The 18,257-nt window shown below is 40.9% G+C and overlaps 1 protein-coding gene across 1 annotated transcript in view; it reads left to right on the plus strand.

Moving 5' to 3' along the window:
- Positions 1-588: 588 nt before the first annotated feature.
- COG3 (component of oligomeric golgi complex 3) overlaps positions 589-18,257 on the plus strand; it is a 60,911-nt gene continuing 43,242 nt past the window's right edge. Inside the window, exons 1-7 of the mRNA XM_027557198.1 lie at positions 589-996; positions 10,250-10,396; positions 11,909-11,970; positions 12,938-13,103; positions 13,868-13,942; positions 14,995-15,087; positions 15,782-15,907. Coding sequence (XP_027412999.1) covers positions 820-996; positions 10,250-10,396; positions 11,909-11,970; positions 12,938-13,103; positions 13,868-13,942; positions 14,995-15,087; positions 15,782-15,907 — 846 coding nt within the window. The 5' untranslated portion in view covers positions 589-819. The remainder of the gene's footprint in view (positions 997-10,249; positions 10,397-11,908; positions 11,971-12,937; positions 13,104-13,867; positions 13,943-14,994; positions 15,088-15,781; positions 15,908-18,257) is intronic.

The following is an 18,257-nucleotide window of genomic DNA, read 5'->3' on the forward strand; positions in this document are numbered from 1 at the left end:
CATTGGAGAAGGAAATGGCAACCCACTCCAGTATTCTTGGCCTGGAGAATCCCAGGAGCCTGAGAGGCTGCCGTCTATGGGGTCACACAGAGTCAGACACGACTGAAGCGACTTAGCAGCAGCAGTAGCAGCATGATGTCTGATTTTGGAGGAGGACCCGGCAACCCACTCCAGTATTCTTGCCTGAAGAATCCCCATGGACAGAGGAGCCTGGCAGGCTACAGTCCATGGAGTTGCAAAGAGTCGGACACGACTGAAGCGACTTAGCGTGCATGATGTCTGATATACCTAAGCCTTTGAGTTTTTATGTTTTCATAAATTAGGTTTCTAACAGCGGAATTTTTAATGTGGAAAAGTTGTGGTAACTCAACACGCCAACACGGAAATCATAATCCACAGTTTAAGGTGCTGTGAGCTGAGAGAGGTAGCAGATCCTGGAGCTCAGTAAGGCCCCTGCCGGCAGGGTCACGGAACACAGTTGTCAATAACGACACGTAACAATAAAGTTATTGATGTTGAGATAGGGACTTCCTGTAGGGGCAAGTCTATTTCCGTTAGGGCCTACAGCCTTCGTTCTGTCGGTCTACATCCCAACCGGAAATACTTGTACCCCGTCGAAAGCCACGTCGGTCCTGGACTCAGTCCTGCCCACGCAGGGGAAGGAATCGCTTCCGGAGTCAGGGTGGTCTGGCTCGCCCCGCCCCGCCGCCGGTGCCGCGCTGGAAGCCTCAGCGCTCCCGGAAGTGGCCCGGGCCTCCCTGTGTCTCTCTCGGGGTCCCCACCTCCCCGCTGCTGCTGAGGGCCACTGGGGAGGCGGCGATGGCGGAGGCGGCTCTGCTGCTGTCTCTGCCAGAGGCAGCGGCGGAGCGGGACGCTCGGGAGAAGCTGGCTCTGTGGGATGGGAGAGCGGACACGACGGCGCCGCTGACCGACCGGCAGACGGACTCGGTGCTGGCGCTGAAGGCGGCTGCCGAGGCCCTGCCCGTGCCGGCCGAGGTGAGGCGACGGCGGGAGCCGGGCTGGGTCAGCTCCGTGGGCGCGTCCGCCGACGCCCGCCCTGCAGACCCCCGCCCGGGGTCTCTGCCCCCCTTCCCGGGCGCGGGGACGGCTCCAGTGGGCGAGGCCGCTCCCCTTCCAGGGCTGTCAGGCCTCTCGCTGCCCGGGACCGCCGGCGCTGCCCCGCGGCGCGGGCCGGTTGGCCGGGAGCTTTGCCCCGGGTGTCCCTGGGGTCACCGAGCCCGAGTCCTGCCGCCCACCCTCTCCCGGAAGGAGAGCGCGGCGAACCCGAAGTGCTTCGCTTTCAGGACTGCCTCCTGTTGGTGTTTGTTTGCCACCTTAATGAATAACCCGGCTTCCTTTTTCCCTAGGGACGCCTGGGGAAGACCAGAGTTAGTCCGGGGTGACAGTTTTCATTCATCGCACGTTGATCTGTTGAGCTCTCGAATCAAGTGCAGGTCGTGTTTATATTTGACTTACAGCAGAGCAATAAAAATGTTTTTCTTTGGAAGCTAGGTCAGTACATTCTTAGATAATGCTGGTTTTCGGTTTTAGTGTCCACGTTTCTCATTCTAACTACCAGTTTGGGGTCCTATGCATTTTACTTCCTGTGTGATTCAGTTCAATTAATTATAATAGCAAGAAGTACCTTTCATGAGTTGTCAGACGTTTGACAAACTTTTTCTGGCTTTGGGGGCCAGGTTCAGAAGGTCATTTTATTTGCACCCATAGTTACTTTTGATGTTGGAAGCCTTGTTTTCACACGTTGGTGTCCAAAGGCAGGTGGAGTTTAGCGATTTAAGCTTTTAGAGGGTAAGAACTTTGGTTTGAAAATTCTCACTTAAACTGTCTCATGCTTTGCAGTAAAATACAGGTGTTCTTTCTTGGGTTTTTCTGTCCACCTGTATAAGTCTGTGCTGAAAGTGGGTTTGAAATAAATAAAGAAGCAGGTAGAAATTTGCTTTGGCGTTGCCATCAAAGCCTATTATGCTCGGGGAATAGAAGTTTGCTCTGTAAATATTTCAGTCTGTTTATAATTGGATCTGGCCTGTTACCAAAGCAGTATGCTTGGACATCCCAGTACCTTTGGCAAACTGTGTTCCATAAGAAAAGTGACCCAACTTGTTTCTGTTGTCTTGGGTCACAAACTATTATTCCCATTAAGCATGAGGGAGAGGGGTTGGAGAGAAGTAAATGGAATCTCTTCATTTTCATCCTGTTATGTGATATTCTTGCAATATAATGCCTACTGTTAGTAGGCAGTCATTTAACATATATTATGTGCCTAACTGAGGGCCAGGAATTGAGGACTGAAAGATAAGAAAGACAAGATCCCTGCCTCATAGAGCTTACAGAATTATGGTGATTATGAATATGTGAAAAAAGAGCGAAGAAGGTAAGTTCAAGGGGTGGTCCAGGATATAGAGGAAATAAAACAGGATGGTATGACACCAAGGAAAGAGGTATGTATGCCCTTTCAGGTGAGATGCCTTCCATCTTATCTGAAACTAAGTAGAGAACTCATGTTGGAAAACAAGAAGTCAGCGTTGTAAAGACAAGAAAAGTAATCTAGCTGGAGGAAAAGGCAATGTAAAGTCCTGGGTAGGTAGAGTCTGACAAGATCAAAGGTTCAGTGAGGGTCTTCTGCTGTGTGCAGTCTCAGTGTTGGCTTCCTGTGAGAATCAGATACCACCCTGTCATTTACCCATCCTGAAACCTGTGAGGGGGATTTCTCATTGCTCGTCTGCTTTCAGCAGCCCTCTTTTCCCTTCATGTGTCGGACGGGAGACTTAGATGTGCCTGTGTGTGCTCAGTCTCATCTGACTCTTGGGGACCCCGTGACTGTAGCCCGCCAGGCTCCTCTGTCCATGGGATTCTCCAGGCAAGAACACTGGAGTGGGCTGCCATCTCCTCCTCCAGGGGATCTTCCTGACCCAGGGATTGAACCAGGTATATTCTTTACCACTGAACCGCCAGGGACTACTGAAATTGAATTTGTTAACCCTGTTGTCACTCTTTTAACATTGGCAGTGAGAAAGAATGCCTCAGTTTTTATTTTGTCCAACCAGGGTATCTGTAAAGGATTTTCTGTAGCATTTTCCAATTTTCAGAATATAAATTGTTTCCTGAACAGCAGGAACTGAGCAAGTTAGTTGACTAGTAAAAGACCAGCTGCTGCTGCTAAGTCGCTTCAGTCGTGTCCAACTCTTAGCGACCTCATGGACTATAGCCTACCAGGCTCCTCCATCCATAGGATTTTCCAGGCAAGAGTACTGGAGTGGGTTGCCATTGCCTTCTCCGAAGAGACCAGCTAACTTTCAATAAATATCATAAAGCTGTTAATAACTTTCTTTTCTATGAAAGTGAACTAGTCTTTTCTTGGAAAGGAGTTACACTTTTTAAGTTGGTGTTAAATAAGAAAATTTGTGGTAGAGTGTTAGGTAGACTGGTTTCTTGTAGCTAGAGCATATTTTTTAGTCATGAGAGCCTTTTTCTTTCTGCCGAGTTTAGTCATTCTGGATAAAATGCTGAGATGATTTACCCTATAAGTTACCTGTAATTGACTGTTAGAGGTGTTTTCTTAAAGGTTTTGTGACCTTAGATTGATACTTCTCTGAAACTGTTTTCTTCTTTATAAAATGGGGATGATATGTGCCTCTCAGGGTATGTGAGAATTAAATCATGTATGTGCATACAGCGAACTACCTGTCAGTATTGTATTATATATGTGCTTTTCTCCCCAAATGATTTGTACCTTGAAAGAACAGGCTAGGATCTTATGATCTTGAGCTGATGTAGGTGTCACTCAGACCAGAGGTTAGAAAAGAAGGAGTTAGGTGCCTTGAGGAAGGTTCTGAGTCTCCATCTGTACCTCTTCAATGATTTGCTCCAAGCAGAGTTGATAATGTCAGGTTTCATTTAGGGAATAAATTCATTACATTGATTACAAAAGTGATTTTCTCTAACCCAAAACTGTGCAAGAAAAGTTTGGAGAGAAAGGCATATTTGCTTATTTTTTCCTGGCCCCGCTCAGCTGGTCAGGCAAGGCTTGATAATTTGTAATTAGTATTTGATATGTCAGTGTCCCCGTTCACATACAGTAGCTCTCCTCGGGGCTCGTTCCTCTCTGGTGGTGGATGTCTTCTCCATCCGGACACTGGGACGGTGCACGCGGACCAGAGGTGTCCAGTCGTCTGCTCTCCAGGAGTGAAAGAGCAGCCAGAACAGGAGAGTGGGTGACGCCAGCACACCCTTCTTGATTTCCCCTTCTGTTCCAGGTGCTTTGAGGAGAAAAGACAGCTGGGCAGATGTATCTAACGAGGACATCTTTTGAGAACTTTTCTAAAAACACATTTGTTCATTGTTTCTTTGGCTGCACCAGGTCTTAGCTGTGGCACGTGGGATCTAACTCCTTGACCAGGGGTTGACCCCTGGTTCCCTCTGCTGGGAGTCAGGAGTCTTAGCCAAGGGACCACCAGCAAAGTCCCTCATAACCTCTTGGAAAGCAACTTGTTTTGTGATTCTAAAAACTTCTTAGAAGTGGTTGCAATGCGGCTTCTAGCTTGTTTGGTTTGAGAGAAAATGGTTTTGTATTAGAACGAGGCAACAGGACAGGAAGCCGCCTTCTGCTTCTGATATTTAAAAGTTCTTGTGGTTGGAAAGTAGTCATTTGTGCATGAAGTGATCGAGTAGAATGCTCCTTCATGATTCGGATTATCTCATTTACTCACAACGTCCAGATTACAGATTATATTTGGAGTAACTGTGTAGTACCTTCTCAAGTAGATAGAGTTTTCATATGATTTTATTTTCTAAAGTATATTAGAGGATGCATTCTTGTTCACAGTGGCAGCCAGAGCACACGTGTATGACGCCCCCAGGTCCTTTTGACACGACAGTGTTAGGGCGTGGCACACCCAGAAAAAGTGGTTTCAGTAAATCTGCATCTAAGACTTAATTACCTGACAATACAAATTGTGACAGTCTATAAAAGGGATGGTATATAGGTAACAGAATTTGAGAGTAAGTATAGAAGGAAATATTAAGGGTATTACGTTCACTTTACACCATGGGAGTCAGTAGATAAGACCTTAAATTGATGAATTCAAACACAGTTCTGTTAATCTGTGTTTTCGAGTTATGGAATAACCAACAAAAATACTGAAAACAGTGAACTTTTTAACTCTTCTGGTGATCTGGAATAAAAATATGAATAATTTTTATAAAAGAAAGTTGATACAAATTACAGATAATCTCTTTGGTTCCTTCTGCTTTTAAAAGTTCTCCATTTTACCCTCAAATTCCTTAGAAATATTTCTCAAATTATAAGCGTTATGTACCTCGGAGAAGAATTGAAAGGGCAGAGAAGGGAAGAGGGGGCAACTTGATTTTCAGGTAATCATTCTAAACTGCTGGACTTGTAAAATAATGCCCTTGTTATAATTTAATGAAAAGAGTTGTGAATTTGAAGTAAGAAAATAAATTCCATCTTTTTCTTACACTCTGTTGAAAATGCTGCATATCAAATGAAAAAGGCAAAGATGTATATATTATACTGCTATTTGGGTTTTTAAAAAAAGGTAAAACTTTTTTTAAAAAAAAAGTAAAACTTTTTTAAAAAGAAAGGTTTTAAAACTTCCTTTGATATGCATAAACTGTCTTAGAAAAGCTTCATGAGAAACTAGTTAACATTAGTAGCTCCTGGGGAGGGAACTGGGTGGCTGGGGAACAGGTCCATGGGAAGAAGATGTTTCCTATCATTTTGAATTTTGTGTTTTCTTAACGTCCCCCCTCAACCCTCAGCTGTTGGTGTGCCTGGAGGTGCCCTTCTTTTTCTAGATTTTTAGCTGCTTGATGGCACTGGGACCTCAGCTCTCTGGTGGAATATAGTTCGTAGATTGTGTTTTTCTTACTATAAGAGTGCAGCTGCACTCTGTCTAGCCTTTTTATTTCAGCCTAGCCTCCATGTGCTTTCTTGCTTTCTGCTTTTTTTTTTTTTTTTCCAAATCTGTGCCTGATCCACATCTCCCTCCCTTTACCTTCTTGTGTGTGTGTTTGTTGCTCAGTCGTGTCTGACTCTTTGCAACCCCATGGACTATAGCCGCCAGGCTCCTCTGTCCATGGAATTCTCCAGGCAAGAGTACTGGAGTGGATTGCCATTTCCTTCTCCAGGGGATCTTCCCAACCCAGGGATCAAACCCAGGTCTCCTGCATTGCAGGCAGACACTTTACCAGTCTGAGCTTCTTAGATAACGTATAAACTGCTGAGAAAATTATGTGTTTGAATGTTGTCATGATCTGTTCATAAATAACTGATAAAGGTCATTTACAGACTATTCTGTTTCCAAGAAGCAGTTCAATTCTGATATATAAACGTACTTACTCCGTAAAGGGAACCCTTTTGCACTGTTGACGGGAATGCAAATTGGTGCAACCACTGTGGACGACAGTATGGGGGTTTCTTAAAAGACTAAAAATAGAACTACCATATGATCCAGCAATCCCACTCCTGGGTATACATCAGCAGAAAACTCTTAATTTGAAAAGATACATGCACTCCAGTATTCATAGCACCACTACTTAATAGCCAAGACACAGGAGCAACTTAAATGTCCGTCAGCAGATGAATGAACTAAAGAGATGTGGCATATATACAATGGACTAGTGTGTAGCCACAAAAAAGAATGAACTAATGCCATTTGCAGCGACATGGATGAAGTAGAGATTATCATACTAAGTCAGGTGAGTCAGACAAAAACAGATGTGGCATGTGGAGTCTAAAAAATGATACCGATACTTACTTACAAAACAAATTCACAAACGTAGAAAACAAACTGGTCACCAAAGGCGGAAGTGGGGGGATAACTAAGGAGTTTGGGATTAACAGGTATTTACTAGTGTATATAAAATAGATGAACAACAAGGTTCTCTGTATAGCACAGAGAACTGTATTCAGTACCTTGTAATAGCCTGTAGCAGGAAAGAATCTAAAGAAAAATTTGTGTTTGTATATAGCTGAACCACTTTGCTGTACATCAGAAGCTAACATAGCATTGTAAATCAACTGTACTTCAATACAAATTAATGTTTGTTTACTCTGTTTGTGCTCATCAGTAGCGGTGTTGATAATAATAATGTGATAATAGCAGCAGCTCCGATCGCTTGGTTCGCCGTCTGGCGGGCCTCGTGCCCCGTGCGTGGACTGCCGGCTCACACTCTGTGCAGCCGCTCCAGGGAGGCAGCAGTTGTGGTGACTGGAGCGGCTGCACAGAGCGTGAACAGGCGCTCTTAGCTCCCTCTGTCCTCAGAACCGCTCATGGCAGCAGACAGCTGCTGGCCACACTTTAAACTCAAGGTGGAGTCTCACCAGATTCCAGAAACTTAGTTCTTAGTCCTTTTATATGCAGAGATTGTGTCGCCATTCAGCATGAGTTTATATGAACAGGTGATGCCCTTAATACATATTTACATACATCCAAGACCCTCCTGGCTCTTGAGTCAGACTCATTTGTGGGGAGATTGAGGATCAGTCTCCTTCCTGAACTTTTTTTTTTTTCTCTGTGCAGCTTCCCAGGGATCTAAGAAGTCTGCTTTCTCACACTTGTGTTTTCTTGTTTTTGCAGTGGTCCCATACAGATAATTTAATTTCTATATTGAATGAATGAAAAATGCTCAGTTGTGTCTGACTCTTGGCAAGGACTGTAGCCACCAGGAATTTGTCCATGGAATTTGCCAGGCAAGAATGCTGGAGTAGGTTGCCATTTCGTTCTCTAGGGGATCTTTCCGACCCAGGAATCGAATGTGTGTCTCCTGCACCTCCTTCATTCAGTTCAGTTCAGTTTAGTTGCTCAGTCGTGTCCAACTCTTTGCAACCCCATGAACCGCAGCACACCAGGCGTCCCTGTCCATCACCAACTCCCAGAGTACACCTAAACCCATGTCCATTGAGTCGGTGATGCCATCCAACCATCTCATCCTCTGTCATCCCATTCTCCTGTCCTCAGTCTTTCCCAGCATCAGGGTCTTTTCCAATGAGTCAGCTCTTCACATCAGGTGGCCAAAGTATTGGAGTTTCAGCTTCAGCATCAGTCCTTCCAATGAACACCCAGGACTGATCTCCTTTGGGATGGACTGGTTGGCTCTCCTTGCAGTCCAACAGACTCAAGAGTCTTCTCCAACACCACAGTTCAAAAGCATCAATTCTTCGGTGGTCAGCTTTCTTTATAGTCCAACTCTCACATCCGTACATGACCACTGAAAAAACCATAACCTTGACTAGACGGACCTTTGTTGGCAAAGTAATGTCTCTGCTTTTTAATATGCTGTCTAGGTTGGCCATAACTTTCCTTCCAAGGAGTAAGCGTCTTTAATTTCATGGCTATGGTCACCATCTGCAGTGATTTTGGAGTCCAGAAAAATAAAGTCAGCCACTGTTTCCCCATCTATCTGCCATGAAGTGATGGGACTGAATGCCATGATCTTAGTTTTCTGAATGTTGAGCTTTAAGCCAACTTTTTCACTTTCCTCTGACTTTCATCAAGAGGCTCTTTAGTTCTTCTCTTTCTGCCATAAGGGTGGTGTCATCTGCATATCTGAGGTTATTGATAATTCTGGCAATCTTGATTCCAGCTTGTGCTTCCTCCAGCCGTGTTTCTCATGATGTACTCTGCATGTAAGTTAAATAAGCAGGGTGACAATATACAACCGTGACATACTCCTTTTCCTATTTGGAACCAGTCTGTTGTTCCATGTCCAGTTCTGCATTAGCAGGTGGATTTCTTGACCACTGTGCCACCTGGTGGTCTGTGGAAGTCCGTCATTAACTTAGAAATACTTAGATATTAACTAACTTGCCCACTGTAACACATCTCATAAGTGAGCAGGAGCAGGGAATTCCCTGGTGGTCCAGTTATTAGGACTTTGTGCTTTCACAGCTGAGGATGTGTGTTCGATCCCTGGTGGGGGACCTAGGCTCCCAAAAGCTGCATGGCTGGAAAAATAGGGAGCAGGAGCAGGGTTCAAGGCAGGCTGTGCTATAAAGTGCTTTATTTACCATGGCTGAGAGGACAGCTCCACGTGAACCCGGGTACAAAATCCCCTACATTTAAAGGGTCATATTTCTAAATTAATGATGGTGCATTTTGTATCTCCCTTATTTTATTTTAGCTTTGAAAAGAAAATACTGCCTTCAGATGAAATTTCTGTATCTAGAGAAATAGGAAGCAATTTCCTAAAACCTTGGATTAAGGTCTTTTATTGCTAGACTTCAGGTGTCATGCCCTAAGGGCTGAAAACTGGGGTTGAAAAGAAACAGTTGGGGCTTTTTTACCTTCCCCAGCAATCACACTCCGCCCCCTTCTCCCCCCGGCCCTTTTAGGTCTAAAAACAGCCTGCCTTTGTGACTCTAGGTAAATGAACACCCAGACTATCTTTAGTAATGGAGAACTAGACAGTATTCTGGGTCTGATGGCATCAAAGTGAGGCGCTCAGGACTCGGATGGGACACTCTGAAATTCTTTCTCTTCAGTTGTAATTTCAGAATCGGTCAGCCGGAAGATGTGGGTGAAGCCTGTCAGCTGTGTGGAGGTAGTGGCAGGAGGTGCAGCTGTGGCCCTTGATTTCTGGGTGTGCTTTGTCTTCTGCTGGTTGGGTTAAGGAGGTTAGTCTTCCGTGCTGATGCCTGAGAGGGCCTGCTGCTTTCGTTAGCACACAGGCTTTGCCTTTGGTGCTAGTTCACCAGAGGCTCCAGTAGGAGAATGTGTGCAAATTAGTACAGATTCACCACCAGTTTTCAAAAGGTAAGCCTAAAACTTTACTAGTGGGATATTGGTATCCTGTTGACATTTTGAGACTAGCGTTTAATATGTGTGTGTGTGTGCTCAGTTGCTCAGTCGTGTCTGGCTCTTGGCGACCCCAAGGACTGTAGCCTGCCAGGGTCCTCTGTCCATGGAATTTTCCAGGCAAGAATTCTGGAGTGGGTTGCCATTTCCTCCTGCAGAGGATCTTCCCAACCCAGAGACTGAACACACATCTTTTGTGTTTCCTGTGTTGGGAGGCAGATTCTTTATGGCTATGTCACCATAGAGAGACCCTAACTATAAGTGTTAGTATTATATGGCACTTACTAACCTTAGATGATTTAATGGAAAACATTTCTTCTCTTTCAGACATACTGAGATGGACTACCAGTCTTGAGTTAAGTTCAGAGAATTTTCAATTTATTTGAATCTCTTTGTGGCTCTCTTTTTTCAAGCTCCCTATTGAAGATTTATGCAGTTTACCCTCCCAGTCACTGCCCATTGCACAGACTTCAGTGGTGCCCGAATCTACAGAAGACATTCTCTTGAAGGGATTCACGTCCTTAGAAATGGAAGAAGAAAGAATCGAAACTGCACAGCAGGTGAATGGCAGCTTTTTCTTCTAAGAATATTTAGTGTTTTAAATGTTTCAAGAGAGGGCTAATAAAGGCCCTAATTAAAACTTTTGATCTTTTAAAATTGTAGTTAAAATCTTTCTAGAATTTTTGTGTGTGTGTGTGTGTGTGGGAGAAGGATGTATTATATACAGCAAGTAAGGAAAACACCAGGGATCTTTCCCAAAGCAGTATCTCTTTCTAGAACAGTCTTGATTTTGTGATTTTTGTGTTAGTGATGGCTATTTCTTAAGTGTCTTAAGTGAACCTGTTGCCCATTTGTATTTGCAGTACAGATAAAAATACGATATTCCAAGTTGATAGAGTTTTATTATATTTATTAAGGTTTTGATATTTTATGCCTTTTTGACCTCCTCCCAGTGTGTGTCTGTATTAATGTGTGCCCTCCCACCCCAGCATGCGTGTGTGCTCACATGGACATACACAGACCTGCCCCCACTTGTTGCTAGGTAATTTCTTTCTTAAAAACCTCAGTATTCTCTTTAGATGGAAGCTTATGGTTATTTTTCAGTAATTTAACATACGTAATCTGTTGTTTTTTTGCTTATTTTTACTTGTTCCCAACTATAAATTTAAATCAACTATAACTTCAGTTTAAAAAAAAAAACCAAAGCTGAGGCGGTTACCAGGTGAAACGTGGAGCGAACGTGCTGAGGTGCACACACACTTAGTCGGGAAAGGCAGTGCTGCAGAGTGGTGAAAAGCTCTCGCTCTTGAGTTGGGCCAACTTGGATCTGAAAGTCACCTCCATCTCTTATCATCAGGGTTCAGTGAACGAAAGCCAAGGTACTTGGCAAGTGTAATATCTTAGGAGAATAAAGCATACCTTTGACTTCAGATCCCACCTGAGAACTATAGAAGATCATCTTGCACCATGTCTGTGAATTTATTTGGAGTATTTGAGAAAAAAATCTGGATTAAATTTGCACTTGCATATCTCTCTTTAAATTAAAAAAATCTAATATATTGAGTTATAATTTACATATAATGAAAATGTACTCATTTTAAGTATACAACTTGATGGTGGGCCTAGAATTCAAATCCAGGTTTAGTTGATGCAAAAGCTATGTTTTTAAACCACTGCTTTATATTATTTCTGAGCTTATATTCTCACAATTATTATTAGATAACAATATTAATATTTAACCAAAGCCTTATGTTACCTACTCATATTAGGCAAATTAGCAGGTAGGCAATAACCTCTTGGGAAGAAATATTTATTCCTGTTAACACATATTGTCTTGTTAATACTCTTTATTATTTGACTCTGAACATGGCCAGTGTTTTTAAGATACTTTGCTTTCCCTAGCATATACACACTGACCATGCAATAAATTATCATCACCTGGCTTAAAACTTTTAATGTCTGAGCCCCAAACAATACGACTTAGTGTCTGCCCTTCTGACTTGCTGTTTAGCATGTAGCCACTCTTTATTTTGTTGTAGTTTTATTGACAACATAATACTCTATTTTTCCAGTTTTTCTCATGGTTTGCAAAGCTACAAACTCAGATGGATCAGGACGAAGGAACTAAATATAGGTATGTGGCTCTCATTTGTTGGCTATCCTGATTTTTAGATCATCTGAAGTGTTTCTAATCTGTGTCTTTAGATAAAATTAAGGTACAAAGAAAACTTGAACAGTCACATGTTCTTTAAGGGTAGGTAGAGAAGATGTAGGTCATTACAACTGGTAGCGGGAGTTGCATGATTAAAAGAAAAGTCAGTTAGCAGGTTAGGAGGGAGACACTGATTTTTAGATAACTTGAAATGGAGTGGGAGTTGTCAGGAACCCTGCTGTCTTTTCTTTAGAGGGAGAGACCCAGGAGACTGGGGTGGCCGCTGGGCTGCGCGGGTGCTATGTTGTTTGTGTGTATTGGCGGCATGGAGGAAGTGACTTATGATCTCTAGCTGATTTGCCAGCTCTGAGTTGAACATTAGCATTCATTTAACGTTAAGTGACGACTGTTGCTAGGCACTGTATTAGGCTCTTTTATGTATGATTCCATTTAGTCTTCATAGCAGCATTATCCCCATTTTACAAATAACTGAACTCGGGCCTGGAAATATTGAATCCTTGCATAATGTTATGGAGACTTGGGCAGAGCTGGGACTTGGACTCACATCTTCCAAGGCCAGAATTCTTCCCGTGGCTTAGTCCCTCAAAGGCAGACTTGACCTGAGGGATGGACCTGCTTGATGACTTTGGTGTCCCAGTCTTTGAGAGCTGAGCCCATGATTTATTGGCCTGCATGTGAAAAGCCAGTTTATGGCTGCAAGGCTGATGCCTTTTGTTGCTCATAGTTTCAGTCATTTTCCTCCTTAAGCATTGAAACAGTTTGTGACATAGTTTTTGCTACATTTCTGAATTAGTAAATGTTTGTGACTAGGTCAGACTTTCCTTCTGAAAGGCAAGCATTTGGGGGAAAAACAAGATTTTGTTGTTTATTGTCTATGCTTATTGGGGGAAAATATTATTGCCAATCCCCTTTTGGTTCTGTTTTCTAGACAGATGAGGGATTACTTGTCTGGGTTTCAGGAGCAGTGTGATGCTATATTGAATGATGTAAACAGTGCTCTTCAGCATCTGGAATCATTGCAGAAACAGTATCTTTTTGTGTCCAATAAGACAGGAACCCTACATGAAGCCTGTGAACAGCTCCTGAAAGAGCAGGTAATTTGGAAGAAGAGAGAATGTCAGTGACTGTATTTAATATTTTTAAATAGATGAATATAATTTAATTCTGATTTCCTTAATTTTGAACACTGCTCTGTAAGAGATTTGCATTTGTAAGCATACAAATGGTTACTTTGACAGCCTGCTTTTAAGCTTGTGGGAGCAGGGGCCCTGGCAAGCTCTCGTATGTTTTGAGCTGTTAGGTCTCAGTACAGTTTCAGAGTAAAGAGGATATATTTGTTTGCTCTCTCTGCTTTTTATTATTGACACTTTATTTTTGGCCACGCTGTGTGGCTTGCAAGATGTTCCCTGACCAGGGATTGAACCCCAGCCTTGGCAGTGAAAGCACTGAGTCCTAACCACTGGACCACCCGGGAATTCCCTGTTGACACTTCAAGCAAGAGTGTAGTAATGGTGGGGTTTATGGAATGATGGACAGATCTAGATCGCACTTAAACTTATGACTTAAAGATAGAATATTTAAGTTCCTATATTTATCTCAGATTTCTCTGTGTGTTTTGTATGATTTTTAAAAGGCAATGCTTTGTTATTTTGTAAAAAGGTCTTATATAATTTACTGTAAGAATCATTGCTTATTTTAGCCCATTATTGCAGAAATCTTTGGGCATTATTGTGAGACTATATATATCTAATATAAACCTGTATGACTGATATAAACCTCTTCAATGTAATTTTGAAACTGGAGTGTTGATTCTTATATTCTTGTAGTAATTGATTTTTCTCTTTTAAAAAACTGCAAGTCGGAACTTGTTGATCTGGCTGAAAACATTCAACAAAAACTTTCCTATTTTAATGAATTGGAAACTATTAACACAGTAAGCATTGTTTTTTTATCTATTTTCCCCTCCTGAGTATAATCTTTAAACTTATAAATTGGCTTGAGTGATATTTTTAACTTAACCGTTTGCTTGTTGTTAAGGTATTCCTATTTGTGGCTGATAGACATACCATTACCAGTTCAGATTTTTTCCACATATGATTTAAATAATAGTTCTTTTTATATTGTATTATAGTTATTAAAATCTCTTTTTTGGTTAACTCTTAATAGTATCTTATTTGCAAGCTGTGATGTTTATAAGAAGAAATATTCCATTTTAAATGTTTCTGTGGTTGTGTTTCTATAATATTAATTAAAGCATTTCTTAAACTAATCTCATGTTTAGTTTGAGGGAAAGTATAGCCCTCTTAAAGCATTCTTGTATCCCAAAGAGATCGTCACAATAAGGACTGCTGTGTAAATTATATTTTTCTGTGCTCTGGCTCATAAATTAATTATAATAACTGCATATACATCATGTTATTAAAATTATTAAAAGTAATCTTAATTATTAAAGTTCTTTGAGAGAGAAGTAAAAACGGTAGCCAGTTAACAGTGGAATACATTGACAAACTATTTGTATATCAAGATTAGAAATAATTGATTTTATATTTTATATATATTATATAGCTTTATATATTTTAATATATATTGTTTATTACATTATTAAATATCATGTTTATATAATGTTATCTCTATTTATACTCATATTACTTGTATATGTTTACTTACATTTTACTTTCATGGTGTGACTGCTAAACATAATGTTTTAACTTTGAGAAAATCACCACTCTTTGAAATGTGAAAATTTATGTTTTAAAGTACTAGAAAATGAAAAATCTAGGTTCTTGATGTATTACTTTAATGTAACTGTACAATGGAGGATAAAATGTTTGCTAATTCATGAAGAGCTCCATTAAAGCTCATTAGGAATAAACTGAATTCAATCCATATAATTTTTAATTTGTCCTCTATTGTATTGTTACACATGGGCTGCATTTGAGGCTATTTTTTGACTCTTAAAATGTAAAATTTTTTTTTCCCTTAAAGAAATTGAATTCTCCCACGTTGTCTGTGAATAGTGAAGGATTTATACCTATGCTGGCCAAGTTAGATGATTGTATAACGTACATATCATCTCATGTAAGTCATGGTATTTCTGTATGTTTTAAAGAAATCTTGACATCTCTCTTACATCACTTCTTATGCAATAATTATTTCTTCCTAAGGGAAAATACATATCTGTAATATACTTGAAGAAAAATTGTGGTAAATTCTTACTCACTTTCAGTAGTGATGTAAAAAAGTGTTGTACTTTCAGCTGCTCTGGAAGCCCCTGAAGTAGAAAAAGGGTCTGGCTGACACAGCTTTATCCCATCTAAGAGGGCTAGTGATTTGTTTAGATTGTTGACTTCCTATTTTGCTAGGTACTTCATTGAAAACAAAAATTATTACTTGGCAGGGGAAATGAAAGGACAAGCCCTTTGATGTAATCACCATTTCTTTCTGTCCACTGAGGATTTATAACTTTATTTATTTCACCCAACTCCAATCCTTTTCCTAGTTGGGCCTCACATATTAGCCTTGAGGTCTGTGCGGTACTGAAAATATATTTTGCTAAAAATGGCTAATATTTATTGAGCCCTGCTTTATGTCAGGCATAGGGAATTTGGCTATGACCAAGACAGTCATAGTATTTGTCTTCAAGGAGTGTATGACCTACATAAGACCTGCCTTTGAACTTTCTGTATAGCTTTGCATAAAGGTTGGTTTTCATTAAATGTTTGCTTTGTTAATGTTTCTTTCATATTTATAAATCTTTCCATTTCCTTTACAGCCGAATTTTAAAGATTATCCTGTATATTTACTGAAGTTTAAGCAGTGTCTTTCTAAAGCTTTGCACCTCATGAAGACATACACTGTGAACACACTACAGAACCTCACAAATCAGTTATTAAAAAGGGTGAGTTAACTGGTGAGGTGGGGGGGGGGGGTTTGATTCGTTTATTTTCCATAACCTTAGTCTGAATACATAGAAGAACTATACAGAAAAGATCTTCATGACCCAGATAATCACAATGGTGATTAACCTGGAGTGCAAAGTCAAGTGGGCCTTAGGAAGCATCGCTATGAATAAAGCTAGTGGAGGTGATGGAATTTCAGGTGAGCTATTTCAAATCCTAAAAGATGATGCTGTGAAAGTGCTGCACTCAATATGCCAGCAAATTTGGAAAACTCAGCAGTGGCCACAGGACTGGAAAAGGTCAGTCTTCATTCCAATCCCAAAGAAAGGCAATGCCAAAGAATGCTCAAACTACTGCACAATTGCACTCATTGTATACGCTAGTAAAGTAATGCTCAAAATTCTTCAAGCCAGGCTTCAACAGTACGTGAACTGTGAACTTCCAGATGTTCAAGCTGGATTTAGGAAAGGCAGAGGAACCAGAGATCAAAGTGCCAACATCTGTTGAATCATTGAAAAAGCAAGAGAGTTCCAGGAAAACATCTACTTCTGCTTTATTGACTATACCAAACCTTTGACTGTGTGGATCACAACAAACTGTGGAAAATTCTGAAAGAGATGGGAATACCAGACCACCTGACCTGCCTCTTGAGACATCTGTATGCAGGTCAAGAAGCAACAGAATTGGACATGGAACAACAGACTGGTTCCAAATCAGGAAAGGAGTATGTCAAGGCTGTATATTGTCACCCTGCTTATTTAACTTATATGCAGAGTACATCATGAGAAATGCTGGGCTGGATAAGCACAAGCTGGGATCAAGATTGCTGGGAGAAATATCAGTAACCTCAGATATGCAAAAGAAACCACTCTTATGGCAGAAAGTGAAGAAGAACTAAAGAGCCTCTTGATGAAAGTGAAAGAGGAGAGTGAAAAAGTTGGCTTAAAGCTCAACATTCAGAAAACTAAGATCATGGCATCCGGTCCCATCACTTCATGGCAAATAGGTGGGGAAGCAGTGGAAATAGTGACAGACTTTATTTTTTGGGGCTCCACAGTCACTGTAGATGGTGACTGCAGCCTTGAAATTAAGACACTTGACCAACCTAGACAGCATATTAAAAAGCAGGGACTTTAGTTTGCCAGCAAAGGTCCGTCTAGTCAAAGCTATGGTCTGTCCAGTAGTCATGTATGGATGTGAGAGTTGGACTGTGAAGAAAGCTGAGCACCGAAGAATTGATGCTTTTGAACTGTGGTGTTGGAGAAGACTCTTGAGAGTCCCTTGGACTACAGAAGATCAGACTGGTCAATCCTAAAGGAAATCAGTCCTGAATATTCATTGGAAGGACTGATGCTGAAGCTGAAACTCCAGTACTTTGGCTACCTGATGGGAAAAACTGACTCATTGCAAAAGACCCTGATGCTGCCTGAAGGCAGGAAGAGAAGGGGACAACGGAGGATGAGATAGTTGGATGGCATCACTGACTTCATGAACATGAGTTTGAGCAGGCTTCAGGAGTTGGTGAAGGACAGGGAGGCCTGGCGTGCTGCAGTCCATGGGGTTGCCAAGAGTCATACATGACTGAGCGACTGAACTGAACTGACTGAGCTCTGTTTTTTAACCTATTGTTAAATAAGAATATACGTTGCAACTTCATTTATAATAAGAAAAATGGCCATATATATTTGTCTGTCACAGTTTTATTTTCAAAGAATACATAAGAGTGTGAGAAATAATTCAGTACTATATGATAAATAATAAAAAAGATTCAGACTATTTCTCACTTAAACTTTTTCTTTTTAAAGAAAATACTAGGAAATACATCAAAACGATAAAAGTGGTTCTGAGTGGTGGAATTATAAATGATGGGTGATTTAAATATTTTTCTTTATAAATGATGGATTATTTAATTTTCTCTATTTAGGAACTTTATTATTGAATGCCTCCTAAATGCTTGGCATTGGACTGGGAACTGTACAGTAGTGAAAGGAGATAACAAGGTCCCTGCCCTTGTGGAGCTTATATTCAGGATAAATAATCAGTAAAGGAATAAATTAATCAATTAAAGATTGTGGTAGATGCTAGGTGGAAAATTAGCTGAGTGTTAGGTTAGAAAATAAGAGTGGAGCTAGATAGGATGGTCATTGAGCACATTTCTTTCCTAAAAAAAATAAAACCTTAAAGGTAATACATTTTATTTTTTAAGCTTACTTTATAAAAATATGGAATATTTTCTTGAGCTTTCAGTTCAGAGCTACTGATTTTTGTATTGCATTTCATCATTCACATTGCTCTTAGCTTACAGAACAGATTGTATGATTTTTCTATTTTGCAAAATTTTTAATTTTG

This window comes from Bos indicus x Bos taurus, chromosome 12 (assembly GCF_003369695.1).
Source record: "Bos indicus x Bos taurus breed Angus x Brahman F1 hybrid chromosome 12, Bos_hybrid_MaternalHap_v2.0, whole genome shotgun sequence".
Lineage (NCBI taxonomy): Eukaryota > Metazoa > Chordata > Mammalia > Artiodactyla > Bovidae > Bos > Bos indicus x Bos taurus.